The sequence below is a fragment of the Centruroides sculpturatus genome, unplaced genomic scaffold (genome assembly GCF_000671375.1).
Source record: "Centruroides sculpturatus isolate CEXI.00-Female unplaced genomic scaffold, Cexi_2.0 scaffold322, whole genome shotgun sequence".
Classification (NCBI taxonomy): Eukaryota; Metazoa; Arthropoda; class Arachnida; order Scorpiones; family Buthidae; genus Centruroides; species Centruroides sculpturatus.
Genome location: NW_019384652.1, coordinates 377,859 through 392,591, shown reverse-complemented (window position 1 = coordinate 392,591; position 14,733 = coordinate 377,859). Strand labels below are relative to the sequence as shown.

The following is a 14,733-nucleotide window of genomic DNA, read 5'->3' as shown; positions in this document are numbered from 1 at the left end:
GGATTCAGCTTGCAAGTAAACTTTTAATAATGTTTTTGTGGAAAATTTTTATAAATCCTATTTGATTTTAAAACAGTGGAAGATGGCTTTACTTTCCTGATGCATTTAGAAAAGAACATTCTAGTAGAATTCTATAATAAATATAAGGAATGCAGAACAAATAGGAATAACAACAATTTTTTTGATGTGTTGTTGATAGAAAATTTCAGTTTTGTTGTTAATTATAACTGAGACCAAAATGTAGAATTCAAGCAAATAAATAAATAAGCTTGAATTAAAGCAAATAAATCACCCAAGAATATACCTAAAACTCTACATCAAAATGCAAAGAAGTTTCACTTATTATATGCATTGATTTGGCATGTGATATGCATGAATTTTTTTCAAACAATAAACACAAAAATTACTAGAGTATCATATCAAATATTCAGCTTCCAGAAATCTGGATTTACCAGAAAACTCTAAATCCAGATTTCTGAATTTACCAGAGTTTTCTGAAATTTTAGACTGATTTCTAACTATTTTTGAATTTGGCAGACTGTAGTACTGCTTTATTTTGGTTTCCTTGGTGCAGGCCTCACATGATGCCAATTCCAGTATGACTGCTGGCATATTATGTGTTAAGAACAGTTTCATTCTTTCCTTTCCATTGTATATTTTAAGTATATATTTAGCTTGTGTCCAGAAATTCCAGAAATTTGGATGAGTATTGGTTTTAAGCTTGCTAGATATGTTACTGTTTTTTTTTTCTGCAGTTTTTATATTTATATATAAATTTATTTATAATGAAATAGGTTATTTATGAAGTTAAACTTTTTTAAAATGGTTAAGGTTCCTTGGTTATGAAATTTTCTGGAATTTTATTTTTTTGAATAAATAACAAATGTTTTCTCTGAAAATAGAGAAAAATGAATGTTTAGTTTAAAAATATTTAATTGAATGTTTAAGATGTGCAATGATTTATTTTTTTGCTTAACAATGTAGAAATAAAGTGATAATTATATTATACATAGACAGTTTTAGTATTATATTAATGACCATTAAAGGATAAATACTGGATGATCAAATGAAAAGTTTATTTGCAAATAGACTTAAAGCCAGGAGTTGATGGCACTTTACTGATTAGTCATGCATTAGCAGTTCCCAAGCTTAGTGTTTCCTTCTTATTGTTATTTAAAATAAGTATTATAACTGGAAATGCTTTGTTATAGAACAAATTTTTTTAGTGAATATTTATATAAAGAAGAAAGGTTGCTGAAAATTAAAGTGATTGTTTATGCAAAAACATGCCAAATGATTTGTGCCTGTGGAAATTTGCTTACAAACTTTTTAATAAATGGAAGTCACTGAGGTTTATGTATAACAAAGTTATTAAGAAAAAGTTATCTGAGGAAAAACTCTTAAGACATTCAGGTATGCTTAAACAGATGCCAAAATTTTATAGGTCTTTTATCTTAAAACTGGATTAGATTGTCATTATTTTTATAGCTATGGAAAGAATCGAATTTTGCTCTTATATTCAGACACACTTTATCTTTTAAGCCTTTAGCATAGATATTTTAATAACATAGTTCTGTTACAGTTCTCTTTAATAATGGTGATTGTATATATTTTTGTTTTTAAATATTTTTCAAATTAATTTACTTACTACAGGAGTTTTAAGACTTGCAGAGTCCAAGTTTAAGTGCTGTAATTTAAAAATGTCTTGGAGTTGCAAGTTGCTCATATTAAAAGATTCTTGGAATGCAAAGGATTAATAATAATGGTAGATGCAAAGTTTTAAAAATAATTTTTGCATATTATACTATTATAAAAAATTGAGCTTGTTTTTTTATTGGTGTAAATACATTATCTAATAATCTAGATTTATTAGACTTTGTTAGATGTAAAATTTCATTCTGAGAATTTCTTTTGTATGAGTGACTAGCAGCTTCCAAGACATTTAAGTGTTATCTTCACAATAAAAGTTTATAAATCCTTTAAAATTTAAATTGTAACTAAAACTAAATTAATAAAATATAATAGCATACTGGACTTCTGAATACAGCATTAGACTAAATTTTTGGTTTTCAATTCTTTTGTTGCATAAAGAATGCAATTATGTTAAATTTCTTGCTGTATAATCAGTATTTCTTGAGAAATAGACCAAATTAATGGTTATGTTGCCTAAATGGCATTGCCTTACTATACTTTTTTAAATAAAAGAATAAAGTTATGCTTATTTTTTTGATTTAAATTCAGAAACAATAAGAGTTTTTTTTTGATTTAAATTCAGAAACAATAAGAGTTTATACTCTTATTGTTTCTGAATTTGCTAACACACAAATTCTTATTCTCCACTTAGTATTTATTAGGATTGTATGTGATGAAACTAATTCTTCTTTTGAATTTTACTGTAAATTCATTTGCATAGATATATTTTTTCATTCAGGTATAAAAAATGTTCTGAAAATTTCATATTTCTGTAATTTTAAAAAATTTCTTGTTCATTGTATATGAGTTCTGAAATCTTGGTTTCTAGGATCAGATAATTTTTCAAATGTAGCATCCAAAATATTTGGTTAAATCTAATCCTTGTATAAATGCTTGGGAAAAAAAAAATTTATTATTGTGTTTATCAGGTCAGTCCATAAGTTCTTGCCTATTTTATGATCTTGAGAAAAATCTTGTTTTGCTGTTAAAAATGCCAGTCTAATGTGATACTTTTTACACTGAAGTGTTAAATTGGATCTCATTCATATAATACTGTTCAGAATTGGGAACATTTCAGTTGTTTATTTTCGTTAAAATGGAAGTAACAGATGAATATAAGAGACATGTTTTATACTTTTTATTTTTAAGTGGTGAGAATGATACAAATGCAACCAAAAAATTAAATACTGCTTATAATCAAACTGTAACAAGTGTAAGGACTGCGCAGAAGTGGTTTGAAAGATTTAGAAATAATGATTTTAGTGTATATGATAAGGCTCGTACTGGAAGACTCGTTGACTTTGATGATGATGCTCTCTCTGCACTTGTTGAAGCAGAACCATCTTTAACAGTTGATGAAATTGCGGAACGTTTAAATTCATCCCATGGAACTGTTCATAGACATCTGCAACAAATCGGAAAGTTTCAAAGCTAGGAAAATGGATACCACATGAACTGTCAATAGCTAACTGACAACGTCAACTGCTCAACTCCAAATCTTCAACTGGGAAATTTTACCTCATCCACCATATTTGCCAGATATTGCTCCCAGTGATTATCATCTTTTTCAGAGTTTGCAGAATTTTTTAAAAGGAAAAACTATTGAGGTTGAGAACAATGTAAAAAAGGCTATTTCTGAATATTTTGATTCAAAACCAAAATCATTTTACAAAAACGGGATTAAAAAGCTACCATCAAGATGGCAAGAAATTGTACAAAATAATGGTGAATACATTATAGATTGAAATGCGATTTAATTAAAATTTTTTGTTGCTTTTTTTGTAGATAAAAATGCGCACGAACTTATGGACTGACCTGATAGTTGACCAATATTCTTGCATGTTTGCTATTGGTGTTATTCCTATATTGATGATGATTTGTGATAAAAGCCTAGAATTTATTATCTTCTTTCATATAAAACCAAATATGCCAAAAAGAGTTCTTGGTTAGTTTTTGATTGCAACACAGTTTTTGAATAGTCGTACCTCATACTTCAAATTTAATTCATTTCAGGAGGCTGATCAAACTCCAAATCATTTGAAGTTAGAATCAATTTTTTTTTATTAGAAATAATGGAAAATGAATTCATTTTCAGACCCTAAATGATACCATTTCAATAAACCTAAAATAGTAAATCCACATATAAAAGGCAAAAATTGTATAAAAAACTTACAATTAAATGTCTTAATAATAAATTAAAACACAAAAAGAATTATTTATTGTGACATTATCACAATGCTGGGCTGCAATTTTTAATAATAATTTTTAAATTTATTTAATTTAAAATATATGCTCTCTACCTCAAATTAGTACTGTAGTGTCTTGCCCCTATACATCATACTTTTCTGTTAGCAACGGAGTTATGTCGGTCATCTAACTCCTTTCAAGGGAAAATTTTTGAATTGAAATAACATGACTTCTGATTTGCATCAGAAGTTCATATATAGTTAATTGGGACCTCCTGCCCCTAAGCTTTCCATATTTGGTCTTGAATTTTATTTATCTAACACTGTTCTCAAGATTAAGAAAAGACAGATGGACAGACAATAGTAAGAATTTATAGGTGTACAATGTTTTCAAATTTCTGCCCAATAAATAAAATACATAATACTCTATAGTAAAATAAAAATTTCATTTATTGGTTGCACACTATTGACTTCAGCATCTTAAACATGGCCACATCCACATGTGAACCACTTTTGTGCTTCACAATAAGTTCCTTTTTCATCTCAATTGTCCATATTGAAACTTTCCTTGGGCTTCATTGCTTTCACACACTTCTCAGATGCCATGATTAAACCTAATATGTTAAACAACGTTTTTGCATATTTTTAACAGCTGTTGCTACTTAGATGTTTGATTTAATTATAACAGTTGTAAATTTAACACATTATTGTTAATGTGTTGTATTTTTTTATTTATTTACTTCACTATTGAGTAATAATCATCACTATTGCTTTTAGTATCATAATTGAAAGTTTAAAATGTTTGTTTTTTCACGCAATTGGCGACCAACTCAGTGCTGCAATACATTAACAAAGTTCAGATAGTTCAATATGCTAAATCTGGTTTGTTGAGAAGACACTTTACAATGAATCAACGAGTTGTTGGCTAGAAGTAATCTTCTTCCTGCAGTTAGAGAACAAACAACGAGACAAATACAGACTTGACTCAAACTCTGATGCACACTTGAAGATTTACGACAAACTTAGTGTATATTCTGACATTCTGAAGCAAACTTACGTAGACCTGAAGTTTCTAACCAAACTTAAATCTCCTGCTTTGACATTAACCTTTTTATAGCCATCAACAGTGGGCTAGATGACCAATCCGTGCTTACCAAGCTGTAGTACTATGCAAATAACGTGCAGTGTGATTCCCTGCCACCCAATCAACAGTTTCTGGTTGTAGCACTATGCAAAATATGTAGTGATGTGATTCTTGACCAATGAGTGATTAGCTGCTCTATTGGAGGTCTGCTGGTGGTGTGATCTGACGACCAATCAGTGGCCGTGCATTCAAAATCCAACGGTCTTTCTTGGCCGTTACTAGTTTAAAAAGGGGGGGAGAATAGTGTTCTTACACGATTTTCCTTTCCCCCTCTTTTTTAAACTAGTAACGGCAGGAAAGACCGTTCTTATACGATTCTATCACGACAATTACTTTTATTGTTCTCTACTATGTCACTTAAATTGTCTCTAGTTCAAAATTGAATTCATTTTTACTTTCAGTACTTCAAAACATAAATAAGAAATTTCCCTTTTTTCCATATTTTATGGAAGGAAAAAAAGAATTGTAATGAGTTGCATTTGTAATTTTTACACACTGTTGTCATAGAATACTTGTTCTTGTAGTGTATATGTTACTGTGAAAGACCGAAATTAGAGAATGTTGACACATACAAAATACGTTGGTGAAAGACCGAATATTTGGTTATATTATTATACATTCAAACAATCACCAGTGTATGTCAAGAAGCACAGATAAGCTTTGGTGGAGATCGAAACAATACCTGAGAAGCCGATGTCGACAGAAAGGCGAGAGTCTGTCGCCAAATCATTTGTTCTGCCGCAATTGAAATCACATAGTATCTATTTGTTATATACTCTGGAACACTGCTGTTTTGTCAGTCTTATGCAAGGTTTGCTGGTGCATGCAATGTTTTCTTAAATTTTATTTATTTTTTATCTGATATTCCAATTTATATTGAATGGTTACTGCTTTTTTTGAAAAGTTATGCGCATTAATTGCAAGTAAATGAGAAGACAATTGTTTTTATTTTTCTCAAGAAAAGAACTCTAAAATACTTTCTGAAGTGATTTCTGCTAAAACTAAGTGCAGCACACCTTTGGATTACAGATGATTAAAACGTTTTGACATTTTAAAAATTAATGAAGAGAAATTAATTGTATCATTAAAACCAGGAGAAACGAATATACAGTATTATGTTACCAATGATGAATTGTTCAGTATACTATCTGAAACTCACAGCAGAACAGGCCATGGAAGAAGAACATGTATGCTTAAAGAATTGCAACTTAAATACAAAAATATTACATATGAAGTTGTAATGTTGTATTTAAATTTATGTAAACAATGTCAAATGAAACCTAGTGCACCTAAAAAAGGTATTGTTGTGAAACCAATGGCCAGTTTGGAGTTAAACTGATGTCAAGTCGATCTGATAGACCTGCAGTCACACAGGGATGGTGAATATAAGTTCATAATGGTGTATCAAGATCATTTAACGAAATTTGTCCAGCTATGACCTTTGAAAACTAAGATAGCTAAAGAAATAGCGTATCACCTTCTTCTAATATTTTTTACATTTGATGCCCCAGCTATATTGCATTCAGATAATAGTAGGGAATTTTGTATAATCAAATCATATCTGAACTATGCACTATGTGGAAAGATGTTAAGATAGTTCATGGAAAGCTTCATCATAGTCAAACACAAGGCTCAGTTGAAAGGGCCAATCGGGATATACAGAATATGTTAACAGCATAGATGAACAATAACGATACAAATAAATAGTCAGATGGTTGCCCTTTGTACAATTTGCCAAGAACACTACACATCACGAAGGAATATGCCAAAGTCCTTATGAAGTCATGTTTGGCGTTAAACCAAAAAGAGGCAGAGTATCATCATCTTTGCCTGGCGAACAAATTGCAAATATTGAAACCGAAGAACAGCTCAAAGAAATTGTTAATACTTTTAAAGAAAATTTGAGCAGTGGCTATAACGAATACCATATTCCAAAGGAAAATATTGAAGAGGAGCTGCAACCCACCACGTCTTTATGTCAAGCCCAGACCGAACAATACAAAGTTATTTCTATAAAAAGAGCGGCCACGAAAGAGAATCTTCTACTGCAAGCAATGAAAATGTTATGAACCTCAAAAAGAAAATTTTTTTTCTGCTCAAATTGGTGATACCATATGAATACAAGTCCCTGATATTGACCGTGGCCGTACAGATGCCCGAAATGTGTTGGCGGTTGTTGTTGGAATAGATGACTCCGACTTTTATAAATTAGCAAACAAAAACTGGTATCGTCAAGTAGCTTTAGACCTGTAATCAGTTTGTAATTTGTAAAGAAAAGTTACTTTCCATAGATGAGATTTCTTCTCAAGAAATATTGCTGAGAGAAGCAGCTGCAGCTAATTCGAAAAGTGAAGGGCAAGGCTATACATGCTGTCATCACAAAAAGAAGTGTTTCACGAATAAATGCAGTTGTAAAAGCAAGGGACTCTTGTGAAATTCAAAGTGCCATAACAGTTTAAGTTGTTGCAATAAATAAGATTGTACAACGTTAATCACATGATTTATGTGTAAGTTTATTATTGTATTATTTTTTTTAATGATTTAGAATGTACTGTTTGTTTTAGGTTCAACATTTTATTTACATGTGCTGTTACTTAAGCTTTCTCCTATTTTGACATATTAAAAAGTTGCATTTTTGTCTTAACATAATAAAAATATTTTTATTTAACATTCACCATCAGTGCATGCTGAATGTCGGCATTTGCTGGTGTAAGTGAGAAATAATGATATTTAGCATATATTTCGTACATACACGAAACAACTGTGTGAATGCTGACATTCGCCAGATATCGATCATTCACAGTAACATATACACTTGTCACTGTGGCAGTGCCAGCAGATATGTAACATTTACTATTGACATCACTGTAGTGGTACCAGTGTGTATTCATAATTCACAATGTAGCTGTTAGTGGTACCAAGTGAATTTGTGATATACACTATGCATGTCACTAAAGTGGCATCAATGGAATTGTCCTGTATACTGTCAATGTTGCCAAAGCAGCACCTGAGGAATACAAAGGTTTTCTCATTACACACACAGAAGAGGAATAACAAGTTAAGACTGACTTGTAGCATTACCAAATTAATTCCTCAAAGTTTTCATCTGCTCACCCAGTAATATCCTACTAAACTTTTGCCTTCTGATGTATGTTTCATAGTATTATTCAATCTTGGTTCTGATTCTTTTATTTATAACATTGTATGACAAATTAAAATAACAGGTAAAAAGCCATTGTTGTTAGCATTTTCAAATTTTTTTAATATAAAAATTCAAAAGTATTTTCTTCTGACAGGAAAGTTTTTAATTGCGGTATATTTGTTTATTATTTTGTACAAGCGNGTTATTTATATCATAAATTTGAAAATCCAAACAGATGAGAAAAAAATGCTTAATTTTGGAAACCAAATTAAACTTTTATTCAGTACGTAATTGTTTGCCTTTTTTTTTTTATAAGATCATTATCAAATGTGAAAATTATCAATTGTGAATGTATTTGTTCTAACTCACTGGATAATTTTCACAGTTGGTGATCTTATATAAGAAGGAAAAGGTTATTAAATAAAACTTTAAGTTGGTTCTTGGAATTAAGCATTTTCTCCCCTTATCTTTTTGGATATTGTGCCAAGTTTAGGTTTTTTATATCCAGAAATCCACTTATTATTATTATCATTAAATTTGGATAAAATATCCTGCTGTTACTACAGTTAATAAATGGGAGGACTGATAAGAACAGTGTTACTTTTTGATATATTAAGAATTATATAGATTATAATCTTCATTATATTCCATATATGTTTTGTAATTTAATTTCGTATATGCATATCAGGTGAATTATTAAATAAAGCTTTATTGAGATATTTTGTACTTAAGAGATTAAAATGTAGTTTTATTTCTTTATATTAAGAAAATATTTTTAAAATGTTTAAGTTTTTAAGTTGTATACATTTTGTGTTTTTAAATCAGTTGTTCAATATATATGTTGTATGTATTTTAGTAAATATGAGATAAATTGTATGGTTATTAATAGGTGATGGATTTCAATAAAATAAATTTTTTAAAATTGTTAAGTTTTTTAATTAACTAATAATAATTAAATTAAATTCTTTGAAAAAATAACTTACTTTTTTTATTATTCTTCTTGAGAGAAAGAAAATAATTTCATTACTGTAGTTACTATTTATGTAAATTCAAAATTATACTCTTAAACTTAACTTTTATCTCAAACTTCCAGAACTAATTCTGAACATCCAGATTCGAGTAAAGTATTCATTCAGAGTGCATGCATTAATAGTTCTAATGTGCAAAGTACAAATGATCAAATTGGCCAGAAACAGATATTAAGTTCAAGTTTGAATGAAGCAGCATTAACATTGCTGCATGGAGATTTGATTGGTAAGAAAGAACAAACTAAAAACTTTGATAGTTTTAAAAAAATAGCCTACTTAAATACTTATAAAAGTTTAATAATAATTATCTTTGTAATAGTGAATGATGAGAAAGTGCAAATTGAAAATGAATTTAAAAAAAACATTTTATGAAAATTGGTATTGTGTGAAAGATTGAATGCAATAATAATCAAATAATTAATTTTTTTTTTGTAATAGATTAAAATTTCAATTATTATAAGACTTAAATCATCATTTTCCATGTTTGAAGGAATATTATATTGCTTTGACATTAAAATAAATATTTAAAATCATTAAAATTAAGGTAGTTAGTTACTGTGTATTGATAGAACTATTCATTATTGTAAATTTATATTAGTTATAAAATTTAGTGATATATTTTAAAATTGAATCATAAAATATTTATTATTACACTAAGAAAACTTTATTAACTTTTCTCTGAATGCATTATTTATGAAATATTTTTAGTTATGATTTTTTTAAAGTCATGTAAAACTGAGTATTGTGATATTACATTATTAAATTTCCATATAAGCATCCTAAAATTCTAAAATAAAAATAGAAGATAAAGTAAATTTTTTTCAGACAAAAATTATGTATCTCATCATTAGTCATTGTTCTAAATTAAAGACCTTACACTTATATTCACAATTTAAAGTCAGGAGTAGATCAATTGACATTTATTTACTTTAATAATAATTATTCATGTACATAAATTTTGATTTTAACTCTTCATTATTAATCTTATATGGTGAATGCTAATTTCTCAAATAATTGTGTAAATACAATTATTTAAGATGTTGTTTTTGATCATATAAAGGGTTTTCAGGAATATAGAATTCAAACATGAAAATACACTTTCAAAAATTAAATATTTAGATTAGTTTTTTATTTATTTCATATACAGTGGTACCTCAGGATACGAAATTAATCTGTTCCGAACTGAGATCGTATCATGAAAATGTCGTAAGGTGGATCATCTTTTCCCATACGATTNGCAATTATTTATTGTGACATTATCACAATGCTGGGCTGCAATTTTTAATAATAATTTTTAAATTTATTTAATTTAAAATATATGCTCTCTACCTCAAATTAGTACTGTAGTGTCTTGCCCCTATACATCATACTTTTCTGTTAGCAACGGAGTTATGTCGGTCATCTAACTCCTTTCAAGGGAAAATTTTTGAATTGAAATAACATGACTTCTGATTTGCATCAGAAGTTCATATATAGTTAATTGGGACCTCCTGCCCCTAAGCTTTCCATATTTGGTCTTGAATTTTATTTATCTAACACTGTTCTCAAGATTAAGAAAAGACAGATGGACAGACAATAGTAAGAATTTATAGGTGTACAATGTTTTCAAATTTCTGCCCAATAAATAAAATACATAATACTCTATAGTAAAATAAAAATTTCATTTATTGGTTGCACACTATTGACTTCAGCATCTTAAACATGGCCACATCCACATGTGAACCACTTTTGTGCTTCACAATAAGTTCCTTTTTCATCTCAATTGTCCATATTGAAACTTTCCTTGGGCTTCATTGCTTTCACACACTTCTCAGATGCCATGATTAAACCTAATATGTTAAACAACGTTTTTGCATATTTTTAACAGCTGTTGCTACTTAGATGTTTGATTTAATTATAACAGTTGTAAATTTAACACATTATTGTTAATGTGTTGTATTTTTTTATTTATTTACTTCACTATTGAGTAATAATCATCACTATTGCTTTTAGTATCATAATTGAAAGTTTAAAATGTTTGTTTTTTCACGCAATTGGCGACCAACTCAGTGCTGCAATACATTAACAAAGTTCAGATAGTTCAATATGCTAAATCTGGTTTGTTGAGAAGACACTTTACAATGAATCAACGAGTTGTTGGCTAGAAGTAATCTTCTTCCTGCAGTTAGAGAACAAACAACGAGACAAATACAGACTTGACTCGAACTCTGATGCACACTTGAAGATTTACGACAAACTTAGTGTATATTCTGACATTCTGAAGCAAACTTACGTAGACCTGAAGTTTCTAACCAAACTTAAATCTCCTGCTTTGACATTAACCTTTTTATAGCCATCAACAGTGGGCTAGATGACCAATCCGTGCTTACCAAGCTGTAGTACTATGCAAATAACGTGCAGTGTGATTCCCTGCCACCCAATCAACAGTTTCTGGTTGTAGCACTATGCAAAATATGTAGTGATGTGATTCTTGACCAATGAGTGATTAGCTGCTCTATTGGAGGTCTGCTGGTGGTGTGATCTGACGACCAATCAGTGGCCGTGCATTCAAAATCCAACGGTCTTTCTTGGCCGTTACTAGTTTAAAAAGGGGGGGAGAATAGTGTTCTTACACGATTTTCCTTTCCCCCTCTTTTTTAAACTAGTAACGGCAGGAAAGACCGTTCTTATACGATTCTATCACGACAATTACTTTTATTGTTCTCTACTATGTCACTTAAATTGTCTCTAGTTCAAAATTGAATTCATTTTCACTTTCAGTACTTCAAAACATAAATAAGAAATTTCCCTTTTTTCCATATTTTATGGAAGGAAAAAAAGAATTGTAATGAGTTGCATTTGTAATTTTTACACACTGTTGTCATAGAATACTTGTTCTTGTAGTGTATATGTTACTGTGAAAGACCGAAATTAGAGAATGTTGACACATACAAAATACGTTGGTGAAAGACCGAATATTTGGTTATATTATTATACATTCAAACAATCACCAGTGTATGTCAAGAAGCACAGATAAGCTTTGGTGGAGATCGAAACAATACCTGAGAAGCCGATGTCGACAGAAAGGCGAGAGTCTGTCGCCAAATCATTTGTTCTGCCGCAATTGAAATCACATAGTATCTATTTGTTATATACTCTGGAACACTGCTGTTTTGTCAGTCTTATGCAAGGTTTGCTGGTGCATGCAATGTTTTCTTAAATTTTATTTATTTTTTATCTGATATTCCAATTTATATTGAATGGTTACTGCTTTTTTTGAAAAGTTATGCGCATTAATTGCAAGTAAATGAGAAGACAATTGTTTTTATTTTTCTCAAGAAAAGAACTCTAAAATACTTTCTGAAGTGATTTCTGCTAAAACTAAGTGCAGCACACCTTTGGATTACAGATGATTAAAACGTTTTGACATTTTAAAAATTAATGAAGAGAAATTAATTGTATCATTAAAACCAGGAGAAACGAATATACAGTATTATGTTACCAATGATGAATTGTTCAGTATACTATCTGAAACTCACAGCAGAACAGGCCATGGAAGAAGAACATGTATGCTTAAAGAATTGCAACTTAAATACAAAAATATTACATATGAAGTTGTAATGTTGTATTTAAATTTATGTAAACAATGTCAAATGAAACCTAGTGCACCTAAAAAAGGTATTGTTGTGAAACCAATGGCCAGTTTGGAGTTAAACTGATGTCAAGTCGATCTGATAGACCTGCAGTCACACAGGGATGGTGAATATAAGTTCATAATGGTGTATCAAGATCATTTAACGAAATTTGTCCAGCTATGACCTTTGAAAACTAAGATAGCTAAAGAAATAGCGTATCACCTTCTTCTAATATTTTTTACATTTGATGCCCCAGCTATATTGCATTCAGATAATAGTAGGGAATTTTGTATAATCAAATCATATCTGAACTATGCACTATGTGGAAAGATGTTAAGATAGTTCATGGAAAGCTTCATCATAGTCAAACACAAGGCTCAGTTGAAAGGGCCAATCGGGATATACAGAATATGTTAACAGCATAGATGAACAATAACGATACAAATAAATAGTCAGATGGTTGCCCTTTGTACAATTTGCCAAGAACACTACACATCACGAAGGAATATGCCAAAGTCCTTATGAAGTCATGTTTGGCGTTAAACCAAAAAGAGGCAGAGTATCATCATCTTTGCCTGGCGAACAAATTGCAAATATTGAAACCGAAGAACAGCTCAAAGAAATTGTTAATACTTTTAAAGAAAATTTGAGCAGTGGCTATAACGAATACCATATTCCAAAGGAAAATATTGAAGAGGAGCTGCAACCCACCACGTCTTTATGTCAAGCCCAGACCGAACAATACAAAGTTATTTCTATAAAAAGAGCGGCCACGAAAGAGAATCTTCTACTGCAAGCAATGAAAATGTTATGAACCTCAAAAAGAAAATTTTTTTTCTGCTCAAATTGGTGATACCATATGAATACAAGTCCCTGATATTGACCGTGGCCGTACAGATGCCCGAAATGTGTTGGCGGTTGTTGTTGGAATAGATGACTCCGACTTTTATAAATTAGCAAACAAAAACTGGTACCGTCAAGTAGCTTTAGACCTGTAATCAGTTTGTAATTTGTAAAGAAAAGTTACTTTCCATAGATGAGATTTCTTCTCAAGAAATATTGCTGAGAGAAGCAGCTGCAGCTAATTCGAAAAGTGAAGGGCAAGGCTATACATGCTGTCATCACAAAAAGAAGTGTTTCACGAATAAATGCAGTTGTAAAAGCAAGGGACTCTTGTGAAATTCAAAGTGCCATAACAGTTTAAGTTGTTGCAATAAATAAGATTGTACAACGTTAATCACATGATTTATGTGTAAGTTTATTATTGTATTATTTTTTTTAATGATTTAGAATGTACTGTTTGTTTTAGGTTCAACATTTTATTTACATGTGCTGTTACTTAAGCTTTCTCCTATTTTGACATATTAAAAAGTTGCATTTTTGTCTTAACATAATAAAAATATTTTTATTTAACATTCACCATCAGTGCATGCTGAATGTCGGCATTTGCTGGTGTAAGTGAGAAATAATGATATTTAGCATATATTTCGTACATACACGAAACAACTGTGTGAATGCTGACATTCGCCAGATATCGATCATTCACAGTAACATATACACTTGTCACTGTGGCAGTGCCAGCAGATATGTAACATTTACTATTGACATCACTGTAGTGGTACCAGTGTGTATTCATAATTCACAATGTAGCTGTTAGTGGTACCAAGTGAATTTGTGATATACACTATGCATGTCACTAAAGTGGCATCAATGGAATTGTCCTGTATACTGTCAATGTTGCCAAAGCAGCACCTGAGGAATACAAAGGTTTTCTCATTACACACACAGAAGAGGAATAACAAGTTAAGACTGACTTGTAGCATTACCAAATTAATTCCTCAAAGTTTTCATCTGCTCACCCAGTAATATCCTACTAAACTTTTGCCTTCTGATGTATGTTTCATAGTATTATTCAATCTTGGTTCTG

General features: G+C 30.2%; 1 protein-coding gene across 1 annotated transcript in view; it reads left to right on the top strand.

Moving 5' to 3' along the window:
- Positions 1 to 9,579, top strand: part of LOC111626322 (serine/threonine-protein phosphatase 4 regulatory subunit 1-like) — a 256,740-nt gene extending 247,161 nt beyond the window's left edge. The window contains exon 13 of the mRNA XM_023369643.1: positions 9,258 to 9,579. Coding sequence (XP_023225411.1) covers positions 9,258 to 9,564 — 307 coding nt within the window. The 3' untranslated portion in view covers positions 9,565 to 9,579. The remainder of the gene's footprint in view (positions 1 to 9,257) is intronic.
- Positions 9,580 to 14,733: the final 5,154 nt, after the last annotated feature.